This window comes from Lycorma delicatula, chromosome 4 (genome assembly GCF_047948215.1).
Source record: "Lycorma delicatula isolate Av1 chromosome 4, ASM4794821v1, whole genome shotgun sequence".
Taxonomy (NCBI): Eukaryota; Metazoa; Arthropoda; class Insecta; order Hemiptera; family Fulgoridae; genus Lycorma; species Lycorma delicatula.
In genome coordinates, this window is record NC_134458.1 from 163,078,408 (window position 1) to 163,102,716 (window position 24,309).

Sequence of the window (24,309 nt, forward strand, 5' to 3'; positions counted from 1 at the left end):
GTCCATTGGTATTCTTCTTTAATTCTTTTGTCAGTAACAATTTACTGACCTTATCACTGTTCTTCCATTGTAAAATCCTGTTTCTTATCTCAGCTAAACAACTTTCATGCTAAATGATCATACTTCTTAAATACTTTCCTAAATGAAAATATATATATATATATAATAAAGTCGCTCTACTACTGTACAATTTTATAATCATTTTTCTAAATTAATATTCATTCCAATTGCTATCACAAAATGTTATCTGTTTAAAAAATTACTACATCAACTATACCTTGAAATAAATATAAAATAAAATAAAAAGGAATAATAAATGACTACAAAGCAGATAGATTATAAACCACAAATTTAAATTATTCATTACTAACAGCAGAAGAAAAGATATATATATTTTGCAAAAGACAGTATTACATACTGCTGGTATAGTTTGTGTCAGTGCACAATATAAAATTAAGTAAAATAAAGGCAGTTTAATAATTACATGTATTTATTTATTTTATTACAATAAACTGACTGATGAATAATTTTGTTATAAAAGATAAAATTCATACATGATAAACTCTTGAATTATAAATTAAATTTTAATCAATAAAAAAATTAATCTATAATTTCTTAATTATCAATCGCATTTCATAATCTCACAACGGCTAAACAAGATAATTAAACTCTTTTTGAGCATTATGAAATGTTACTAATTAACATTTTAAATCTAATTTTTTTCCCTACAATATTGCAATATCTATAAATTCTAAACCTACACATGTTGACTTACTATCTGGTTACAGTAATTTTAAATTTATTTAAATGATTGGATTGATCAGTAGGGCTACATGTTTACCAGAATGGCTGTGACACCACAAATAAAACTATTTAACAAAATTAAAAATGAGGAAAATGAGAAAGTAAATTACTTTCCCCTTGAGAAAGAAGGTAACATGAGGAAATACAACATAGTCACATCAAGAAGTAAGTAAATACACAAAGCTTAAAACAAAATAATTATGCATAAAACTTACTTATTAAGTTTAGCAGTTTGTGGTAAATTCTCTTTAAGTAATGTCGCTCCTAATATATCCAAATCTTCCAAAGCTTTTAATTTATTAGTACATTCTTCTGTTGGTTCACCAGTATTAATAGTATTCATGCCACCGTTACTAACTGCAGGTACTTAAAAAAAAGAGAAAACAACAATAAATCTTAAAGAATATAAACAGCCTATGTTAATCCATTGACTGCCAATCCTGTAACATTATGTATATGCATTGTGTCTGTGAGAGGCCAAACCCGTAAATATACGAACTGATATTTGATCACACTGTGCTGATTCCATATATATAAATGAATTGCTTTCTTTCATTTTTAAACTGGCACCCTGTATTGTTGCTAACATATTTCTGCAGTTATATTGGTGGAAATATTTTACAAAATAAAATCAAGTAAATTGTGGACACATGTCAAACTTTCGTTTTGACAGACCCCACTACTCAGTATTGAGGTTACTCGTGTATATTTGAGTTGAATTTTTTCACAATGGATTTTTTATGCTCTAGTATGAGTAAATCTTTTACTGAAGCAGAAATTCTGATTTTTTTATTAGATCCTGACTCTGACTTAAACAAAATTAATATAGTTACAGGATAGTGATTATAGTGCACCTGAAAACAGTGAGAGTGATTTTGAAACATAGCATCATCAATGAAGGAGAACAGTAGTGAGTCTAATATAGATGAGATTGAAGAAAATGTAGATGTAACTCATAATCTTAGTTCTAATAACTTTCTATGGTCATCAGATAGATAATGCTTACCTATTATTTACCTATATCATTTTATCTTATACCAACTACCTACTGAAGTAGATTTTTTTTACAATTATTTCCCTTAGAATTTGTTGAAAATATTGCTGAGGAAACAAATATTTATCAGTCTAGAATTGTTTCTGAAACATCAGTGTCTCCTCAATCTAGGCTCAAGAATGATGTAACTGCCAATGAATTGTATACTTTTTATGCTATTACAATGCTCATGGCCAGGTCAAAAAAATTAAAAATTAGTGAATACTGGTCAACAAACCACTTACTTTCTACTCCTATATTCTCCCAAACAATGTCATGAAATATTCTGAGTATGCTCCACTTTTCAAATAAAGAAAATAGCTCTAATAATAAATTAAAAAAAAAAAAAAATATGACCATATCTGCCACAGTTTCAAAATGAATTTTAGCACTTTCAGAAACCTTTGCATACATGAAAATTTACTTTTATTCAAAGGCAGGTTTTGCTTCAAACAATATATTCCAGCAAAATGTAACAAATTTGGAATAAAAACTTTTGTGTGATGTTGAAAAAGAATATGTCCTTGATGTAATTGTGTATGTGGGCTCTATGACAGAAGAAACTGATAACTATGGAGTCTGAATGTAGTAACATTAGATTACATTAAATACTTTTATGAGTCTGGTTTTGTAGTAACAACTTCTCAAAGATTATCTTGGAAAAAGGCATACAGTTTTCCTTGATAACTGGTACTCTAGCCCTTCATTACTCAATGTGCTTCATGAGCATCAGACAAATGCTTGTGGCACTGTGCGCAAGACATGAAAATTTATGCCAAAACTGGAAAAGAAATTGAAAGAGGTGAAATTCAGCCAAGCTAAACAAACAGCATACTAGCTCTGAAGTGGATGGACATAAGGTTTGGATGCTGACCACAATGCACATCGACAGCTGTGTTGAAATTCCCAATAAAAAACAACCTGCAAGTCATATTACATTATAATTTCAGTCATCAACCAATTTATTCAAAAATTTCACATACCAGCAGTCAGACCAAAAGGAGGAAGGCCATCAAAATCTGTGGACACACTGCTTCGCCTAACGTAAAGACATTTCCCCTTATTAGTTCCACCAATGGAAAGGAAAAAAGCCACTAAAGTGTATTTTGTATGTTCAAACACAAAAAATAATGAAAAAAAGGGTACAGAATCTAGATATATGTGCTATGAATGTAATGTGGGACTACGTGTGTATGTTGTTTTGGCATTTATTACACACAACAAAACGTTTGATGAATGGTATGTTATGTTTATTACTTATGCAAATCAGTTTTTTAATTTTTTTAAATTAATTTTAATAAATATAGTGTAAAAAACTGTTTGAAAAAGAAATTCTACAAAAAAAAATCCCCACACTGTGATTAATATTATCTTATAACACCAGGCAGTTAATGAGTTCAACAAAATTATTTCTTTTATAAATTATGATTTCACAGGTTTCATTCCACATGATTTATTTCACACATTGAAACTGTGAATACTTCATAAATCTTTGTCAATCAAAAAACATGAATTTTTTTAAAATTAAAAAACTGATTCTACTTCACCTCCTACTTTCCATGAGAAGCAGATCGATCAGATCATAACAGAAGCAGCTTGTAATCTTGTTCAGGGTCAGTTTTTATATTATTATAAAACCATCACCCCATTCTCAGCTTTAGAATTTAAATATTTTTGTAGACATTTCAACTTATAATCAAATAACACAATATACCTAATTTAATTTTTATTAATGAAATAATTTTTCACATTAGATCCGTTATTATAATTAACATAATAAGATTTCTCTAGTCAGAAAATGCTTATTTGACCTTGCGTCTGGTCAAATAGGCAAAGCAAGAAGCATATATAGCGAATATAGCTTTGATAATGTAATTCATTAACTGATGTTAAAACCATTAACAACGTATAAAGGGCAATAGAGAAGTTTTGTAATATGTTGGAATGGATCATCACAGGTAGTTAGTGCGTGTTTAGATAGGTCCTGAACTGCACTGTAACTTCTTTAGTCATTGTCTCAGTGTCATTTGCTTTTTACCATATTAGTGAAAAGACATAATGATGTTGTTTGGTTGTAAACTGAATTGGACAATTTTATGTCACAATTTTCCATGTGGGTTAAGTATTGGTCAGTGGTTGGAGGAAATGACTCATGTGCTTGGAGAGGATTGTCCTCATCTACAACAATATTTAGGTGGTACTGAGAGTTTGAAAGAGGGCGTTTTTGACTTGAGGATGCTCCAAGGTCAGGTCGATTGTCTTTGTCTATGACCAAGGGAAAAACTGCTGTAAAACAAAAAATGCTTTAGAGATAAACATGTGACCAACCACCAGCTAGACGTTTCATTGGGCATTAATGCACCAGCAGTTTGTGCTATTCTGTGAGATCACTTTCAAATTACAATGTTTTGTTCCCTTTGGGCATCTGATAACTTGACCAATGATCAGGTGGCATGTCATGTTTCAGGATGCTGTGAAATGCTGAAATTTTCTTATGTGATCAGTATTGTGATAGGTGACAAAACTTGGCTGTACTATTATGACATCCCAACCAAGACTTGGGACACCTAACAAAGTGTGGGTGTTTGAAGATGAGGAGACCCCCGTGGCTGTTCAAAAATCCAGATCAGTGAAGAAGAGAATGGTAAACACATTTTTTAGTGTGAGAGGAGTTTTACAAGCTATGTTTGAAACTCAAAAGACAGTTACAGGGAAGTAGTATACCGAGGATTGCCTGCCTAAAGTTGTTGAAGCTCAAGAAGCTGTGCCAAACTCAAGGATGAACACATGGTTTCTTCGCCATAATAACACTCCAACGTTTGCTCTGAATATCTGGCCAGCATTGGAATAAAACTATTAGAGCACACTCCCTAGTGTGCTCTAATAGGGACAGTCCTGACCTCACTCCATGTGACTGTGCTGTTGCTCCAGGTGAAGTACAGACTGAAAAAGAGGCATTTTATAAGTGATGATGACCTCCTAAGGGCTTGGGATGTTCAAGTGTGCCCAGATCTCCAACAAAATATTTCAGGGTTTCTTTGAAGAATGGTTTGAAGGATGAAGAAGTGTAAAATGTGTAGTGAAAATTATTTTGAAAAATTATAAAAAATAGAGTGTATTCCAAAACTTTCCTACTGCCTTTAGTTTGTTTTGGTGAAAAAATGACCACCCATTTTTTTACTACTTTTGGTAAATGCAAAATTATTTCTTTTTTTTTTTACTAAGTGCATTACTGCCTGTTGAATCAGCAGTTTCATTACCACCTGATTTGGTTCTATTTAATACAAGAGTATATAGCATAGCGATAAGATACTCCTGATCTACTGATTCTGCACAGCCAAATAGTAGAAAATTATAATGAGTAAAACTCCTGCTATTGTCACATACACCATCCAGTTTACAATTTCCATGATTACCTATAACTAAGACATCTAGCAAGGAAATATTCCTGAACGAATGCTTAACTTGCAGTCCAAGAATTTTTCTGCTGTGCTCTGCTTCTCTGCTCCTATTTAAAATTTTTATACATCCACCTGTTAAGACATCTTTATCATGTATCGACTGATCAATTAAGAATAGGAACAGATGACCTGGACTCTATTCAGTAAGCTTCCCGGCCATTAGTTGGTTCTGTCCAAACCATGAGTAGGAAAGAGAGTTCCCGGAGAGTTTTAGAAGCATACAGGATAATCACCTCGATTAGCTCAAGTAAAAAAACTGCTGTCCTCCTGATTAACAGAAGGTGCCAACATATGTGGAACCAGGATAGCTGCCTCAATTCCCATGGTATCCATCTATGGAAGGAGGAATAAGGAAAGAGGGAAGAGAAAAAGTACAATTGACTCACAAAGGGGGACAAACTCTGATTAAAGTATTTATTAACTGTCAATGAATATTTATCATATACTTTTATCCTTTTACTTCTACTGGTATCTTTTTATTAATTTTAATATTTATCTTACATCTTTTGGAATGTTTGTAGGTTTATACCTTATTTAAATTTATTTCAAGCACAATACTTTTCAAAACACTCTGCTGGATGTAAACAGTTTTTGACTGTAGGAATCTTACAATACTGGGTATATTTACCTTAATGTAGCAAAATATAATGAAATTTTAAAACATCATATGGAAATTAAAATCCTACTAAGCTATTTATAAACCAGGTGCCACAAAGCAAACACAACCTAAAAAATGAATATTGTAAGGAACTGCCAATTTTTAGTAGATACTGTGATTTAAACAGGTTTGATTGGTAATGTTAACTGTGGCTAAAGAACAACAAATCAAATGAATACCGAACGTTGGGGACTCTCATCACAATAAAATTACGAAAGTTTAGAGGTAACAAGTAATTCCAGTATTTAGGTAAAGAAAAAAGTTTATGCAGAAATTACCTAATGTTTGAGTGCTGTGTAAATGGAATTTGTTAAATTCTTTCTTCTTCCATTTAAATGATCCAAAAAAACGGAAATGGCAGATGGGCTAAATTGCAAATTATCATAGAGCTAGATATATCAACCATAATGAGCAGAGTGACCATTAGTCGAAGTAAAAAAAATTATACCCCAACACCTTTTCATATATTTTTACATAACCTGTCATAGTACTGGATGTATACCTGCAGATCAGAGTAGTAGTGCTTTGATTAATAATCTCTGTATTTATTACCTATACTCTTTTCTTGAAGAACAGTAATTCCTTATTATTCATGCTCAGTAGATGTTGCTAAACAAAAAAAACAAGTAAATTTTTTTTTTGGATCATTGTAATACTATATTTATTTATTTATTTATTCTTTCTCCAATAATTCCAGGCCTAACTAATTACAGCTACCCAACAGATTCTTTTTCTTTAAGATGAGAAGTGAATTTTTGGCATGTGAAAAAAGTAAAGCCTGATTGGGATTTGAAGCCAGATCATTCTAAATCAAAGGCAGAAATGAATCTGTCCCTTACCATCTGTTCCTTTGTGAGTCAACCTTTACACCACAGAGTCTGCAGAGGTGTCCAATAATATAGTATTATAACAAAAAATTAAAATATATTATTAATGATGTCTTCATTTTGTTTAAATTTTAATACTGAGGTTATTTGACATTGTACAGGTTGTTTTGATTGTGACAAAGAGTTTCTGAAGTTTTTGCTCAGTGCAAAAGAGCTGGAAGAATTTATAATGCAGATGAAAAATCTAAACCTAATTTTAAAAACTATTTCTTAAGTGAATTTTACATTCAACAAGGAGTCTGAATGAAAGTTTTCTTATCTTGATAATTTATTACAATGAACCTTAAAATGAAAATGGTCCAAAAAAACAAATCTTTAAAGAAATCAGCATTGCCTGGTGGTCAGCTGCCAGGCAATGGTGAGAAATTATATAAATGCCATCCTAATATGAAAGCATCAATATCAGTTTGTGTTATGTGACAGTGTGTACCGTGATTCAGAAATTAAACAAAGAAAATGACATTATACACTTAACAAGATTTCTGATAATCTGTTATTAACATGATGACATTAATCTAACCTTAATTCCAAATACAAACAAAATGGATGAAAACGCTTATACTCTGAAACAGAAATTATAGAGGCTTTCTGTCTAAATGTAAATTAATACATAACTATAAAAACAAAAAGAAATAAACTTCTGTGATATTTGAATTATCTAGTAAATTGTATGAATATTTAAGAAAACAAAACAAGATCTATATAGAACATCAATGTTAAGAACAAATGATCTAAACATCATGTTCTGCAGCAAATGTGTACGCTTAGGATAACGTGGCAATAATGAACAATAGTCATAAGTGCTTGAGATGTACTGATCATCTCACAAATGATTGCAAAAATCTTGAGACCTATAAATGTGTAAATTGCGCTTATAACAATGAGTATCATGGTCATAATCATGAAATGAATATGCAGCAACAGATACAGAAAACTATGAATATTAAAATACCAAATAAGCAGAAAAATAAACAGCACTGAATATTCAATTCAATGGCACATTCAAAAGGAACACTACATGGTCAGGACATGTGAAGGAGTACTAAGCACCCAAACTCACTCTTCAGGAAGAAGGAGAACAAGGAATAAGAATAATATGGTATAAGATTTTGATTTCTTAGAAATTATTCAAAAAGAATCAATTCAACATGAAAAATTTGTCAATAATATCCAAACTCTCAATAAAACCATTAACAGTATGAAAAATTTATTGTTAGATGTGAATGTTATAAGCTTAAATTATAAAAGTTAGCGTTTAACTTTTCTAAACTAGAGATATTCACTGAGAGTTTGATCAAACCATTTATCATTATATGCGCAGACTTGATTCTTAGAACATTATTGGCGTTATAATCTACCAGGTCATAATATCTACTATAATAATAGATGAATAAATAAATCTAATGGCATAATCATTTGTATTTTTGAGAATGTAATTGAATACAAAGAAATTGTTGAACCTGGTGGGATTAAAACACTTAATTCTAGTATAGAAATAAATGGTGGTAGTGGAATTGAAATTTCAGCTATGTACAGATCACACAATATACATAAAACTGAATTCATACACAATATAAATAAATTCTTGGATAGAAAAAGAAATATAAAAAATCGGTTAGTAAAAGGTGATTTTAATATAGACCTGCTTGAATTAGATAAAATAAGTCAAGAATTTCTTAATAACTTTCTAGAAAAGGGATATATTCCAGGATTTCAAGTATAAATAGACCTTCTGATGGCAATTCTAATTAATCTTGCACTGACAATATCTTTATTAAAACAAACTATATAAGAACAAAACTATACAAATTAAAGAATCCTTTTATGAATCATTATCCTTTTGATTATCCTGTTGATAAGATAAAACCTAAAAATAGTGAAGCATCAATAATATTGGAATACAACAAATTAGGAAATATTGCTTACACAAGAAACTGAAATGCAATTTTGTTAATGCAGGATCCCACTGACTGCTTGATTGATAAAATAAATCATTGTATACAAGTAGCAAAAAATAAAATAAAAGGTAAGAAGAAATCTAAAAAAAAGATGGATCATAGATGCTATTCTAAAATCATGTAAACAAAAGAATTCTTATATAATTTATAGACAATGTAATCACACAATGATAAGCTAAAGCTTCAATACAAAAACTATTCCAAAATTTGTTATAGTTATCATAGGTATGAAAATTAAATATGGAAAAAATGTAATCCGGAAAAATAGTAACAAAAAAAAAAAACAATAATGAGAAATTATAACTCAAAAGTTGGTAAAAAAACCAAATCAAATAGTATTATTATTTACATCAATGTAAATCAGAATAGAATTAGTAATCAAACTGAAATAGTTAACACTATGAATACTTACTTATTTTTATAAAATTGGACAAAAACTTAGTCAAAAAATCATTAAAATGGAGGATACTGAATTAACACTACCACAAATGAACAAAAATTCAATATCTATAAAACCAACAAGTTGCAATGAAGTAACATATATAATTAATTCAATGAAATTGAATTAATAAGATTAATTGATAAGATAAATACCAAAACTCTGACAATATATGTTTTCATAATACTGAGCCTTTAATGTATATAATTAATTTACGTACTGAGCAAGCAGTTTGGCAAGATGCATTAAAAAAACTGAATTGGTTCCTTTTTACAAATCTGTTGAAAAACACAATGTTTCAAACTACAGACTTATCAAAGTATCAAATATTGCTAAAATATTTGAAAAAATAATATACAGTAGAATTTTTATGATGAAAAATAGAATAGAATTTTTAAAGAATAGATTTTTAAAAGAATAGAATTTTTAGGATGAAAAATATGGGGACTAAAGATGTTTATATAGTAAATTTATACATAGCAATTCGGACCAAATTAAACCATTATTGATAAGTTTCTTGGATTTGACAAAAAATTTCAACACAGCTGGCCATCAAATTTTAATGAAAAAACTATATTGCATAGAATTAGAGGATAGGTTTGGATTTACTTATAAGCTACCTTTATATAGATATCAAAAAGTCAAAATTAATGATAATTAAAGTAGTTATAGTAAAGCAAATACTGGAGTCCCACAAAACAATTTTGGGACCACTGCTGTTTGTGCATTATATCAATGATTTAAAAGAAATCCCCATTGAAGCAATTCTGTCCTATGTTAATGATTCAGCAATTATACCCAGGTTATACCTGGGACAAAGTGCAAGAAACTATGAATGGGTACCTTAGACAGGTAGATGGCTGGTTGGCATTCAACAAACTATTGTTAAATGTTAATAAGACTGTATGTATGACTTTTCATAATTACTGTGATAGTGCACAGACTCAAATAATGTCAGAATTAAAGGAATCATGCTAAAGAGAGTTGAAAATAGCAAATACTTAGGAATTATTTTTTGTTTTAATCTAAAATGAAATAAACATATTGAGTAAATTAAAAAAAAAAAAGATTAAATATTTAGTCTATATTTTTCACACAGTTTCTAAGACTATGCCTACAGAAGCACTAAGGATGATATAGTATGATTTTTTTCTGTAGTATAATAAATTATGGAATAATAGCTTGGGGAGATGTATATAAAAACAATCAGGATCTATTACAAGATTTACAAATAAAATGATTAAAAATTTAAAAAAAAAACATCCAAGACTACCCAATGAATTTGGAACATTTGTTTACTATTTTAGCATTAAAATATTATTACCATAGTCTCAAAAATCAATTCTTCACAACAAACAGTAATATGAAAATTAAAAGTTTAATATTACCTAGAGATAAGATAAAGATAAGAAATAAAAATAATTATAATACGGCCATCAAAACTTTCAGTGAATTATTAAATAATTTTAAAACATTTGACATTAAATCTCTTTAAAATGAAAATGAAAAACTGGATTAAATCTAATGTATAAGATGCCAATACACAAAATTATGTATCCTAGCTCTACAGCATTACACCTTTGAATAATAAAAACTTTGTTAGTTTTTATAGTTTTAAGTTAATTTTATGCTTATCTTTTAAGTACCAGACTTCCATTCAGGTTACAAAGTTTATATTTGTTGGGATTTATACTTTGTATTTATATTATCTAAATCTTTCTGGTTCAATAAATAAAAAAATGAAAAACAAAGAGAAATTTTTTTAAAAGTGGAATAATAAATATACTGCTTACCATCGCTTCATATTTAGTGTAACCCTTCATTATTTTTTTATATTAATGAAAGAAAGGTAATTGTAAATTTAATTAAAAGAAAATATTTAAAAATTAGTGATAGTCCTAAATAAAAGTAAAGAAAAATCTATTAGTTTTCTGGCTATAGTAAATAGCAAGATGTTTTATGAACAGAATTAATTACAGGATATTTCATAACAAATATAAGTTACGTTGAATGTTTATGGATGGATATGTCAGGAAATAACTGTAATTGAAAATAGATTCATTAAAATTATTTGATTACAATTACCCTATGCCTAAAATATACAAACTTCATCTTACCATTTTATAAGTAAATGCAACCCACCCCTTTTTTCCGCATAACATTTTGGGGTCTTACTGTTTACGGTTTTAATACTAAATCCTGAACCATCCCTGCTGGAAATACAATACATTACTGTATTCAAACGGCAGACCCCCTTTAACTTTCTAACTAGAAAATTAAATTGAAGTACTCCAAAAATTTATTTGAGTGTTCTGAAACTTCAGAATATTACACAAAAGAAATTTTTATTAGTATAGCGTTAAAATAATTAAGTAACAGAATTATTTTTAGCATAACTGTATAAATTGTATCGTACCAGATTTTATACAGAGCGACAAGTTACATGGAATAGCAGAAAGCGGCTGTAGTGGTGAAAGTACTGAAACAGCACTAGCTGTTGTAGAAGGTGTTGTAAATATTTCCCCTAAAGCAGCAAAATCAGATTTGACTTGTTCGTTTGTCGGGTATGGTGCAGTAGTTTCTAAAGTTTTTGCTTGTGATAAGGTATTAGTGGTCGAAGCAGTAATACCTGTCACAACACCTAATCCTAAAAAAAAGGAAATGGTATTAAAATGTTTAAACATTGAATCCATGCAAAAACAAATAAATGAGTTTCTTTTATAAATCATTAAATTATTTAACTTCTCCATTATAAATAAATAGTAGTAATTCACAGTATACAAAATCATAATTTATCATGTATAGTAATTAGGTTACCTCCTAGATTAAGAATTTCTCTATGAAAGATCATTATGAAATGAAACCTCTAAGTTTTACATTTACAAAAACATGGCATAAAGTCCTCAGTAGGAAAGGACAGTCAAATCAATAGTCTCTAAAATTTTTATTACCTTGTTTTTCTTTTGATGTTTTGTAATCAACAAAGTTCTTAAACTGAAGTGGTTTCAAGTTTTAAAAATACGTTTTTTTTTGTCTTCAGTCATTTGACTGGCAGCTCTCCAAGACTCCCTATTTAGTGCTAGTCGTTTCATTTCGGTATACCCCTTATATCCTACATCCCTAACAATTTTTTTTACATATTCCAAACGTTGCCTGCCTGCACAATTTTTTAGTTCTACCTCTCTCCAATATTAAAGCGACTATTCCAGGATGCCTTAATATGTGGCCTATAAGTCCGTCTCTTCTTTTAACTATATTTTTCAAAATGCTTCTCTCTTCATCAATTTCCTCAACACCAATGTTTGCTTGATTCCAAGAATCACCAATGTTTCTGACCAAGAATCTGGAAAACCTGATCAGAAAATATTTCATTATAGATACACAAGAGTTGTAATGCAGTATCTGGATGTGATATACTAAACCTGATATTATCATTTTCAGGGAAAAGTGACATATGTCAAGACATATCTCAGCTCATCAAAAGAGAAAGGAATATTTAATTCATTTCACGAGTCTTCAATCACCAATGGAATATTTTCTACCTACAACTTATACCATAAAAACTCAGGACGGTATGTGATGTAAGTGAAACTGACTTAAACGAATTTATAAATATGTTTACCCCATCAATTGGCACAGTGACTAGTATACCATTGTTTTTAAATCCAGTTGGCTGTAGTGACCGTCTTGATCCACAACATAAACCAAACTTTTATCTAAATAACTGATGATGAGTTGTTCGAGAAATGGTATCAACATAATTCAGCCATGATTTCTGTTTAGCACACCAAAATACTCAGCAAACAGCCCTCACATTGCAAAAGGCGCAGAGAAATTTAGTCTTCGACTGAAATTACGTAAAACATTGTGACGATCTATTAGTGTATTACTGCAGTCTTCATCTTACCAAGGAACAGCAGGCCGCCTTGGCTTTCCAGATGTTAAAGTGATAAATTCATATGCACTATCGAGTATCTGCATATCTCACTAACATCTGAATTTGGTGGAAGATATAAAATGCAGATATTCATTTTAAATGGCACCATTATCTTCACCGAGACTGCAAGGATGTTCGTCACTAGCAGAATACATACAGCTAATACAATCTCCTTCAGGAATACAACCACACCTTCACATCCTCTGCTCTCAGTTTGATGGTTGCATCTTTCTTTTAGTTTGATGGTTGATGACATTATCGCGAAAGGATACATCATCCTGGGGGTAAACATGAGTCTCCTAAAAAAAACAGTATTAAAGGTTTTTTTTTTCTTTAGTAGGATTTCAATAAAATTGTAATTTTAGTCCCACGAGTACCAGGGAAATACAAGACCAACTCTGCAGAGAGCCCACATGCGCAGAAGCTAGAGCTAAATACAACTGGGTTTACCCATGTGCCCAGAGGACATTGTTCGAGCCTCACTACATAGAGCCATCCATCCATCAGCATAATAAGTCTCCACCTTGGGTTATGGTTGTGTTTCATAATGTGTCGCAACATTACCAAGAATAAATGTAAAAAGAGACAGTGTAGATGTTGTTGTGTTGGTGTGTAAGAGTATATGTTGTAATTTGTGTAGTGTTTGTGGTGTGATGTATGTGTATGATATAAAAGGTTCAGCAGCTCAGTATGTAGTGGGAAGAAAAGATGCACAGGCTAGGGCCGTGGGGGACACCAACCCAAAGTGTTAAAGAGTAAGACTCCCTGTCAGGAAAAAAATTGAGATAAACACTTTAGAGTATATTTTCTTGGTTAATTATCTAAAATTTCATAGTATAACAGGAAAGTTTTATGGTAGCATGTAAGTAGAACCAAAGTACAGTGGTACCTTGAGATACGAATTTAATTCGTTCTGTAATCATCGTCGCATGGCAAAAAAATCATATCTCAAAGCAATTTTTCCCATTTAAAATAATGTAATATATATTAATGCGTTCTAGCGATATGAAACTAACCCAAAACACAGTTAAATTACATATAATATACACAATTTGTATATAAATAAACGAGTAATAACACACAATGTTTATTAATTTATTTATTAATATATTAATAACACACAATGTTTATTAATCATCACTCTAACGTCGGGCCTTTTTGGCCTCACTTTCCTGACTTTCACTGCGTGAGACCTTCACAAGGTAACGAGAGGTCTGTTTCTGCCTTCTTTTTAAAATGTTACGAAAGAATGTGAGACACCTATCATCAAATAAGGCACTCGCTCTCCCTGTAGACAACTTCTCTGGGTGTCTTTTTTCCACAAAATCAGACACTTCCTGCCACTTGCCAACGATATCACTAATTTCACGTGAAGTAAGTTTCTCCTCCGGCTCGACCTCCTCCTCACTGCTGAGTTTCATCATTACTCCCGAGTGGGAAATCTTCTGTAACTCCTTCAGCTCCTCCGTCGTGAGTTCTTCAGCATACTCCTCAATGAGATCAGCAACATCTGCCTCGTCTACCTCTAGGCCCATGGAGAGCGACCAATGGATACAATCTCCTTCTCAATAGGTTCGAATCCCTCAAATCCCTCTCGTTTTAAAACAACATCTGGCCATAATTTTCTCCAAGCTGAGTTCAATGTTCTTTTGGTAACACCTTGCCGGGCAATATCTATAAGCTTAAGACAGATCACAATGTTGTAATGATTCTTCCAAAACTCCCTCAATGTTAGGTTCGTATTTTCGGTAACTTCGAAGCAACGCTTGAAAAGATGCTTCGTGAAAATTTTCTTAAAATTGGAGATAACTTGTTGATCCATGGGCTGAAGGGTAGACGTTGTATTGGGTGGCAGATAGACAATTTTAATCAATTTAAACTTATATAAGGTCATCCTCATGGCCAGGAGGGTGAGCGGGAGCATTATCCAACAGAAGGACACACTTAAGCGGTAAACCATTATCGATTAAGTATTTTTTCACTGAAGGCCCAAAAACTATGTTCATCCACTCAATAAAAAGCTGACGGGTCACCCATGCTTTACTGTTTGCACGCCACAGAACTTGTAATTTTTCTTTCATAACTTTATAAGCTTTGAAGGTCCTTGGGTTTTCCGAGTGGTAGACTAGCAACGGTTTTATTTTGAAGTCCCCAATAGCGTTAGCGCAAAGGGCAAGCGTTAGCCTATCTTTCATAGCCTTGTGGCCGGGTAGACTCTTCTCTTCAGCCGTGATAAACGTGCGCCTAGGCATTTTTTCCAAAATAACCCTGTCTCGTCACAATTGAACACTTGTTGCAGTAGGTATCCTTCTTCACTAATGAGTTTTTCAAAAACCTTAATGAAATTTTCAGCCGCCTTAATATCTACACTAGATGCTTCTCCATGACGAATAACTGAATGAATGCCACTTCGTTTCTTAAAATTGTCAAACCAGCCACGACTAGCTTTGAACCCCTTACCGTCTTACGATGATTCTCCCTCCGTCTCTGTTACATCACGCTTGAGGTCTTGGAAGATGGCGCCAGCCTCTCACAAATAATCGCTTCAGAAACAGTAACCTGCCAATTGCTTCTCCTTAATCCATAATAAAAGTAGCTGTTCCATCTCATCATGTATATTAGTTCGTAGCTTTGAAATAATGGTGACGCCTTTGGAAGGTTGCAGCTTCTTTATCGCTTCCTTCTGCTTGATGATCGTGGATATTGTAGAAGGATTGCGGCCATACTCATTTGCCAAGTTGATGATACGAACGCCACGCTCATGCTTTGCAATAATTTCATGTTTCGCTTCCATTGAGATCATTTTCTTAGGCTTTTTCTTTTCACCAGTTTTGTCTTTAACTTTGGGATCCATGGTTAAAATAACAAAATATGCAGAGTACAGTATATATACTATTGAAAATGACACGAAAAACAGGCACAAACAAAGTGAATAACACGTCGTGGCGGCCATGCAGAGGACTGTGATCTCAGCAACCAAACAGAGCGACATAGCGGGCAGAAGCGGCGAGAGGAGGGAGGAAAGCTGAGCGAACGCTCTGCCATCTAGGGATCACCTATACAATTATCGCACATCGCAAATTCGTATCTCAAATTTTTTGTTGTATGTCGAGGTATAAATTTTAGAATATTTCATGTTGTATCTCAAAACATTCGTATCTCAAGGTACCACTGTATAAGATTTTGTCAAAGTACAAGTTTTTTTTAAGGTGTCATTTTTCTAGGTGTAAGTCTTTATGGCACATTACTATTATTATAAGCAAGTAAATTATTACTGGTATCTAGTAAATAACCTGAAATCCATTCAGAAATAATATGCAATTCATAATTCAAGTTATTGTCACATTTATTAGTGTCCAAAAACATCTATCATTACTTTACAAATCCATTTCATTTAAAAACACAATCACTCAAAAAGAATTGACAAATTTCAAAATGCAATGGTGTTTTATTTAACAATGAGATATATTTAGGGAGATTTTGTTACATATGATTTAAAATTTGTACACTGCAAATGTCCTCCTCCCATAAGGAGGAGGACTCTTGTGCACATACACAAAATTGCCCATAACAGTTTGAAGAATAACAAGTGTGATATTGTTAATTTTGTCTTTCAGTTCATTTATGGTATGAAGCCTGATAGAAAAAACTTGACTTTTGTGATATTTCCAAGAAGAGATCCTTGGCTGAGATATGGGGAATGAGCTGACAATGAAGTATCACCAAAATGGAAGATAAGACTATCAATTAGGTATTAGTTCATCTAGGGAACTAATTTGAAACTTTTTACACAATAATGTTTGTAATGTCAACTTTACACAAAAAATTTCAGTACAGTATCATAATTATATTAGTTTCAGCTTTGATCTTAACATACTACATTTTTAAAGAAAAATGTGAGAATTTATAAAAATGATACAAAATACATGGATATAATATTCTTTATACCTAAATCAGCAAGCTGTTCATTCAGCAATGAAACAGGTGGAGGAAGTAACTCTTCACTCGGTGTACTTAGATCAAGCAGACTGGAACCTCCATTATTACTATCTGCTCCAGAAACAGATTTACCTTGAACTATAATCTTAGTATATTTATCGAACACATCGCCCAACTCATCATTAGCAGCTAATACTTCATCTGTCAAAAAAAGTCATGCAATTGTTAATACATGAATAATTTTAAAAATAAAAAACTTTCAAAACAAACCCTTTATATTTTTCCTTTATTTATAATAATATGAAACATGTTACACAAAACCTTATGTCTTGATTTATAAATATAAGTTCAGTGATCCTGTAAACAATAGCAGATATACATACTAAACAAATATATGGGTAAATAAAGAATTGCTCTTATTTTACATACATTAAAACAATCTTTAAACAGAACCTCTCCTGCTTCTCCAAAATAATTTTATTTTATATAATGCTTCATATAATTAAAATTAATTTACAACTACGAGGGTGGTTTGAATATGAATAAGAATCTGCAAAAATAGTTTTTCTAAAAAATCAGAATCAGATCTTCTCAAGATAGTCTCCATGAACACATGCACACACACCTTTACCAGGATTTTGGATGATTTTGAATACCTGTTTCGTAGAATTCTGTTGGATGCACTACAAGTCAATTGTACACAAATTCTTCAACCTCATCATTAGTAACAAAATGATGTCCACCTAATGCATCCTTGAGCAGGCCAAACAAATGATAGTCACAAGGACTGAGATCGGGTCTAGCCAGGATGTTTGAGTGTCTCGCACCTTAAACAGGCAATGTGGGACTGCATGTTGTGAAGCGAGATTGTGCTGTGTATTGCAATATCATGGTGTTTTGATCTGACAGCTGGTACCTGCAACATGTTCTGTAGTAGGCAGCAATCATAGTATTCTGCTCTTTTGTTAAATGCAAAAAAATCAATATACAGTATTTTCTCTCATGTCCCAGAAGACAGCACACAAAACTTTACCAGCTAAAGCACGGTCTTCAGTTTCATAAGTCCTGCCTCTATCTTTCTTTACCATTCCATCTATGCATGTTTACTTGCAGGTATATAGTAGTGGACCCATGTTTCATCCGTTATGGTAAGGTGCTGAGGTACCCATCTAGCAGCAATCTTACAGTATCCAAGATGGTCATGAATAATTGTTTCAATGCTGCTGACACTAATTTCCATTCTTTTTGCCATCTCCCACATGCAGATGCATCTGTCATCCAAAATCAGGTGCTTGATGAAGCAAATGTTCCCAGGAGGTGAAACTGGTACGGATGTCAATCATGGGCTTTGTTTCAAACTTCTAAGCCCTTCGTTAAAGGTATTACACTACTGATACACTTGTATCTTCTTAACACATCACCAATGAAGGTATGCATAGTCTGGTGTAAACTTCCACGGGTTTAACATTTTCTTTAATTAAAAATTTAATGATAAAGGTCTGCACAATGGGCATTGTACATCTTGCTTGATCATCATGCTATCTGCTGATCTGACTATGCAATAGAACTGCAATAGCTAGGGTGATGTCTGTTAGTCCACTCTCACTCAGTGCAGCAATAACCTTGTGCATTAATTTCTCTTTTATCCAAAACAAAATTCTCATTTATATTTGAACCACCTTTGCATACTTGTCTTCTTTTAAATATTTAAACTGACAAATAAATAAATAAATTAGATTCAGTAAACTAACTGAATTCTGGCAGTTAAAAAAATAACAGTTTTTAGATTTGCTCCTTTTTGAAAACATACTAACACCACAAAAGTCTTCAGATAAGTTAATTTATTAAAATGTAATAAAATATCTGATGCAGCAGGTTAATTACCTTCAATAAAAACAATTTTGATTTTTTTGTTACTTAATTTTCTACTATTATGGTCATTTAGACATAAATAACAGCATACAATGAAGCAGCAGCATCCAGCATTTCTTAACTTCGGTGATAAGGAACTACTGATTTATTAAACTTGATTTCGCCACAGGTATTTTACATATATTACTACACATCCTCCAAATTTCAAGATTCCACTCCTTAAAACATTCTAGTTATAAAGAAATCCACCAGGTTATCGGAATGTAATTTACTATCTAACCCAAGTACCTAATAGCATAAATTACAAAGGGAATGACTGTCCTGCATATAAGAAAACAAGTGAAGATTTGAAACGGAGTAGCATTCTTATGGCCGATTTCCCAATTAGTCAAATATACCCTGATTTTAATTAAACTAATTATATTTTATTTTTTTACTTTAGTTGTAGTGTTTCTTCACTAACATGATGATCTATGTCAAGTAACAAGATAAGAATATCACTTTTATTATAATATATTCCAGTGTGTTGCACCAAGAGCTACCTTTCTATTAGCATATTTTTTTTTATTCATTAATTTTTCGTTAGTAAATATGTTTGTTTATGTATGTGTGTATTCCATGAAAAAAGTATGGTTAAAATTTAACAGTAAACAAAATGAGGGAAGCTACAGTCAACAAAACCTATTGCAGCATGCATTTGAATCTTGGAAAAAATAGCATCCTCATTGGTTTAATAACCAAATACAAGGTCACCATCAAAAAAAAAAAATGATGGTTTGAGTATAAGAAAGAAGGAATTGGCTTGGGAACACGGATGGAAGAAGACATTAGCCATTCCAAGACAAAGAAAAAGTCTCTTCCAACTTTTTCTTTATGAAAGTTATAAAAGAAAAGAAAAAAAACAGATGGTTTAAGTCAATTTAAGATGGGCAGAAGGGGTCAACTTCATATCTACACTGGGGAACACAGTAGTCTTGTTAGTGAGTATTATTAAAGATCTTGATTCTCAACCAAATGAGTTTGATATATGCTGTTACTAGTTACACTTTAACAGGTAAGCTAAATTGTTAATGTTATTTATAAAATTCCTTTCATAGACGTGAGCTGTAATTAAAATTAGATGATAATTTTTCTGTATATGTCCCTTTTGATGCTGACTTAGCTAGGTAAATACTGTATGTATAGTCAAATTTCATTACTGAAAGTCATAAACTGAAAAATAATTTATGAATTTATTGTTGATCATAATTTTATCATACAATTAAACAGAAAGTCTGGAATTAATATAAGCTGTAATAAAAATACCTAATTTATAATCTTTGGACAATAAGGCCAAAGTATTCACTTTAAATAAGCTATATTAAAATCTACATACCTGCACTAAGTTGAACTGTAGTAAGGTAGATTATAATGTAGCTTATAATTGAAAAATTATAAACATTGTTGAAAAATGTTTAATTTTAGGGTTTTTGGCAATCAAAAGGATTGCACAGAGTGTTAAGTGTAGAATAGTAGCCTGGGTGGCTAGGGACCTTTTTGGGTGCCTTCAGCCAGAATAGGTGCATTTGGCAATTTTGCCTGGTTGTTGTTTGGTATGTTTGTGGGTTGATTGGTAATTTTGGTTGCTTTAGTATGGAAGATAAAAATTGCGATGCTGAGATTAATGTTTTGTTATAGTTCAATTTTAAATTTTTATTGGTTATCAGACTTTTGATTCGGTTTAGATTTGTTAGTTGATGGGTTTTAACACTGATGGAAATGTCTTTCATGGCATTTGCATCAGTGCTATCCTGTTGGAGGGCCGTCCTGATGACTGAAATATGTAATTAGGTATTGAGGGTCTAGATGATGAACTTCAATAAGCCTATCAGGGACAGGAATGGAGGGGGTGGTGTGGCAAACGGGATCATCCCAAGGCAGGCGTTTTCTCCTATGGGGGTCAGGCTATACTTAAGTTTGGTAGATTAGGCTGAGGTGCGGCAGGTTGTTTGCAGTTTTGCAAGGCGTAAGACTCCTGGGTATGACAGAATCACTGTTGAACTTCTAGTTCGTTCGTTGGGCATAAGTGTAGGGACAATCATGAAGGTTCTGAATAGAATGCTTTTTATGGGCTATTTTTTGCTTTGTTGGAAAAGAGGTGTGATTAAGCTCTGTTTAAAGGCAGTGACGAGGACCCTACTGTGAGTTGATCGTACAGGCCTCTGATGTTTCTGCCAGTACTTGGTAAGGTGTTTGGGGAGGTGCTGTAATTGTCTATTAATAGAAGGTTGGCCTTGCAATATCTTTTCATAGAAGAACAGTATGGTTTTTGACTGGGGAAAGGTACAGAGGATTCGATTTTAAAAGTGATTGACATAGTTACTAACTTTGTCTCTGCGTATGTCTTGGGTATATTTTTGGATATATCCACGGCATTTAACAACTTATGGTGGCACTCTGCCTTGCATCAATTACAACAGTGTAATTGACAGGCGTATATGTGTAATGAGATAGGGTGCTACAAAGTTACTTGTAACTGATATAGTGCTTTGATATGGTGGTACTGAGGTGAGTAAGATGCTGTCCAAGAGGTGTCCCCAAGGCAGTACTGGACCCTCTGCCCAGCACACTGCCCAGACTGATGGAGTTTGACTCTCTCATGTAGTTGAGGTTACCCAACGGATGTTGTGTCATTGCTTATATCGATGATGGGCACGGAACGAGGTCGAATTCTTGGAAACTCAAGCTTGTAGAATACTACAGGTGTGAAACAATCAACACAAAATGGTATTTAGCCCTGAGAAGACCACCATGATACTGTTGATGGGCCATCTGGTTGCTATATGGCATTCCTCTGTTTCAATGACCGGCATATATCTCATTGCAATGGTATTTGGAGTACTCTTTGATAAGAAATTCAGATTCAAAGACCACTTTCAGAAAATCACTGTGAAGTCATGTGATGCCTTCTTCAGCATTCATAGGGTTGTCCACCCTGATTGGGATCTAAATTTTAAAACAATGAAAATTTAGTATAAAACTGTATGCTAGGCAATTAAGCTTTACGCAGCACCTGTTTGGGCAAACAGAATGAGGTATAAAAGCTAATGCGATATTCTATTGAGGGCTCAGCATCTCCTGTTATTTACTGTGATGGGGGTTATAAGACTACATGAGACTATAAGGTTCACATGAAGCAGTTCTAGTTATTGTAGGTGTTTGATGTCCTTGCATCACAACGGAGTTATGTTACAATGTGAAGAAATCGGGTGAACTGACTACACAGCATATTCAGAAACAGAGGAGAAAGCTTTTCATATGTGGCAGGAACCACATTTGTGATTCAGGAACACATATGTGCTCAGGTGGCTTGAGACAGCAGATGGGTGTATATACATGGTCTCTTTCCAGATGTTAAGGGTGTAAAGTTGCCTTGTGGATCTCCCCAAACCAGAATGTGACTCAGTTCCTTTCGAGATATGGCATATTTCAGGTCAAGCTGGCACAATTTGGTTTGATTGTCTCAGGTCAGTGTCCTCAATGCTTAATATTGGATGATGCTTATCACGTGTGGTACATCTCCACAAAATATGAGTTAGGTATGCAGAGGTGTTTAGGGAACTAAAGTGTATTGATTCGAGTCTGGATTCTGCAGACTAACTGGAAAGTTAGAGATGAGTGGCACATTATTGAGAGATTTTAAGGTTTTTGGTGCTTGAAAGGACTGCACAGGGTGTTTAGTGTAAAATAGTAGCCTGGGTGGGGGGTGATTAGGGACCAATTTGGGTGCTTTTCTGCCAGAATAAGTGCATTCGGCAATTGTGCCCAGTTGTTTGGCATGCTGGTGGGTTGATGGTAGTTTTAGTTGCTTAGTATTGTAGGTCAAACCTGCAATATTGTGAACAATTTTTGAGGGTATGAGATTAATGTTTTATTACAGCTCAATTTATAAATTTTTATTGGTTATCAGTTTTTTGATTTGGTTTAGGTATGTTTGAAAAATATCTTTTGTTAGTTGATGGGATTTAACACCAATGGAAATGTCTTGTCTTTTGAGGCATTTGCATCAGTGCCATCCTGATGACTGAAATATGTAATCAGATATTGAGCGTCTAGAAGATGACCTTCAATAAAGCCCATCAGGGCATGGAATGGAGGAGTGGTATGGCGACCAGGATCAACACAAGGTGGGTGCTTCCCCTATGGGGTCAGAATGGATGTACTTAAGTAAATGAAAATAAATCATAATTAGATAAAATTAAGTAGATATTAATTACTTCTATATATTTTATTTTATGTCAGCTAGAAAAAAAATTATCTAAACTACCACCACTTGTAACTAATAAACTTAAAATTAAACTTTAGATTTAATTTACATAAATTGAAATTTTATGACTTGCAATAACGAAAACACCCAAGACATAGCCTATAAGACATGAACAATTGAATATAAGTATGCTTGTAGGCCTACGTTACTGTCTAACTTTGAACCACAGCTGTCAGCTTATTAAAACAAGCAGTGTGCTCATTTAATTTTTTGTAAAAAAAAAAAATTCCTGATGATGTCATATGCGAATTATGTTACAATAGTGAAAAATAGATTAATTTATAAACAAATATGTGGAATAATTGGCCCTATAACTTTATAATTAGTATAAAATTAGTGAATTTAGTACTTTACTGTATCAAATTAGTATCACATTGTTTCAAAATTTTATTTCATTTCAGATGCTGGACCAAATATTGCCGAATATGGAGAATTATTTGTCACTCCTCTTATAAATGACTGTAGAATGATTTAAGTCATTGATATAGTTCAACTATGTATTTGTTTTCCATATGAACAGTTGTGTGTAGTGATTCAACTAACAGCTTTTATTAGGAAAGTTGTTGACAACAAATCATTTTGTGAAATACAGGAAAGAAATATGTCTATAAAATCATTGACATAGCAACATGTTCAATATATATGTTCTTATTACATCAAACAGAGGAAAAGTATTTAAAAATTTAACACTTGTATACACTAATTTCTACATATACTTTGTGATGCCCCAACAATCAAATTAATGTAATGGCAACGAAAAAAAAATTCTCATTAATTATATTATTTGCTTCAAATGGTTACTAAACCATCGACAGAGAAATGTACCTGTAATTAAATGTTTTAAAAGAAACTACATTTTTTGCCTACCTTTTTTTGTTATTCTTTTCAATTTTAAAGAAACTAATAATTTTAAGTTAATAAAGACAAAAGTTTAAAAAAAATTGTTTATAATTCAGCTAATAAATTTTTTAATCTTAAATTAAGCATTCTGCATGCTAACAAGATTACAATAGAA

The 24,309-nt window shown here is 32.3% G+C and overlaps 1 protein-coding gene across 2 annotated transcripts in view; it reads right to left on the reverse strand.

Moving 5' to 3' along the window:
• Window positions 1-24,309, reverse strand: part of Gga (ADP-ribosylation factor-binding protein Gga) — an 81,914-nt gene that overhangs the window by 16,911 nt on the left and 40,694 nt on the right. Inside the window, exons 6-8 of one of the 2 annotated variants that reach the window (XM_075364635.1) lie at window positions 17,126-17,317; window positions 11,657-11,887; window positions 1,020-1,170 (exon numbers count right to left, since the gene is read on the reverse strand). In XM_075364635.1, coding sequence (XP_075220750.1) covers window positions 1,020-1,170; window positions 11,657-11,887; window positions 17,126-17,317 — 574 coding nt within the window. The remainder of the gene's footprint in view (window positions 1-1,019; window positions 1,171-11,656; window positions 11,888-17,125; window positions 17,318-24,309) is intronic. The other variant, XM_075364636.1, reaches the window with a different exon arrangement.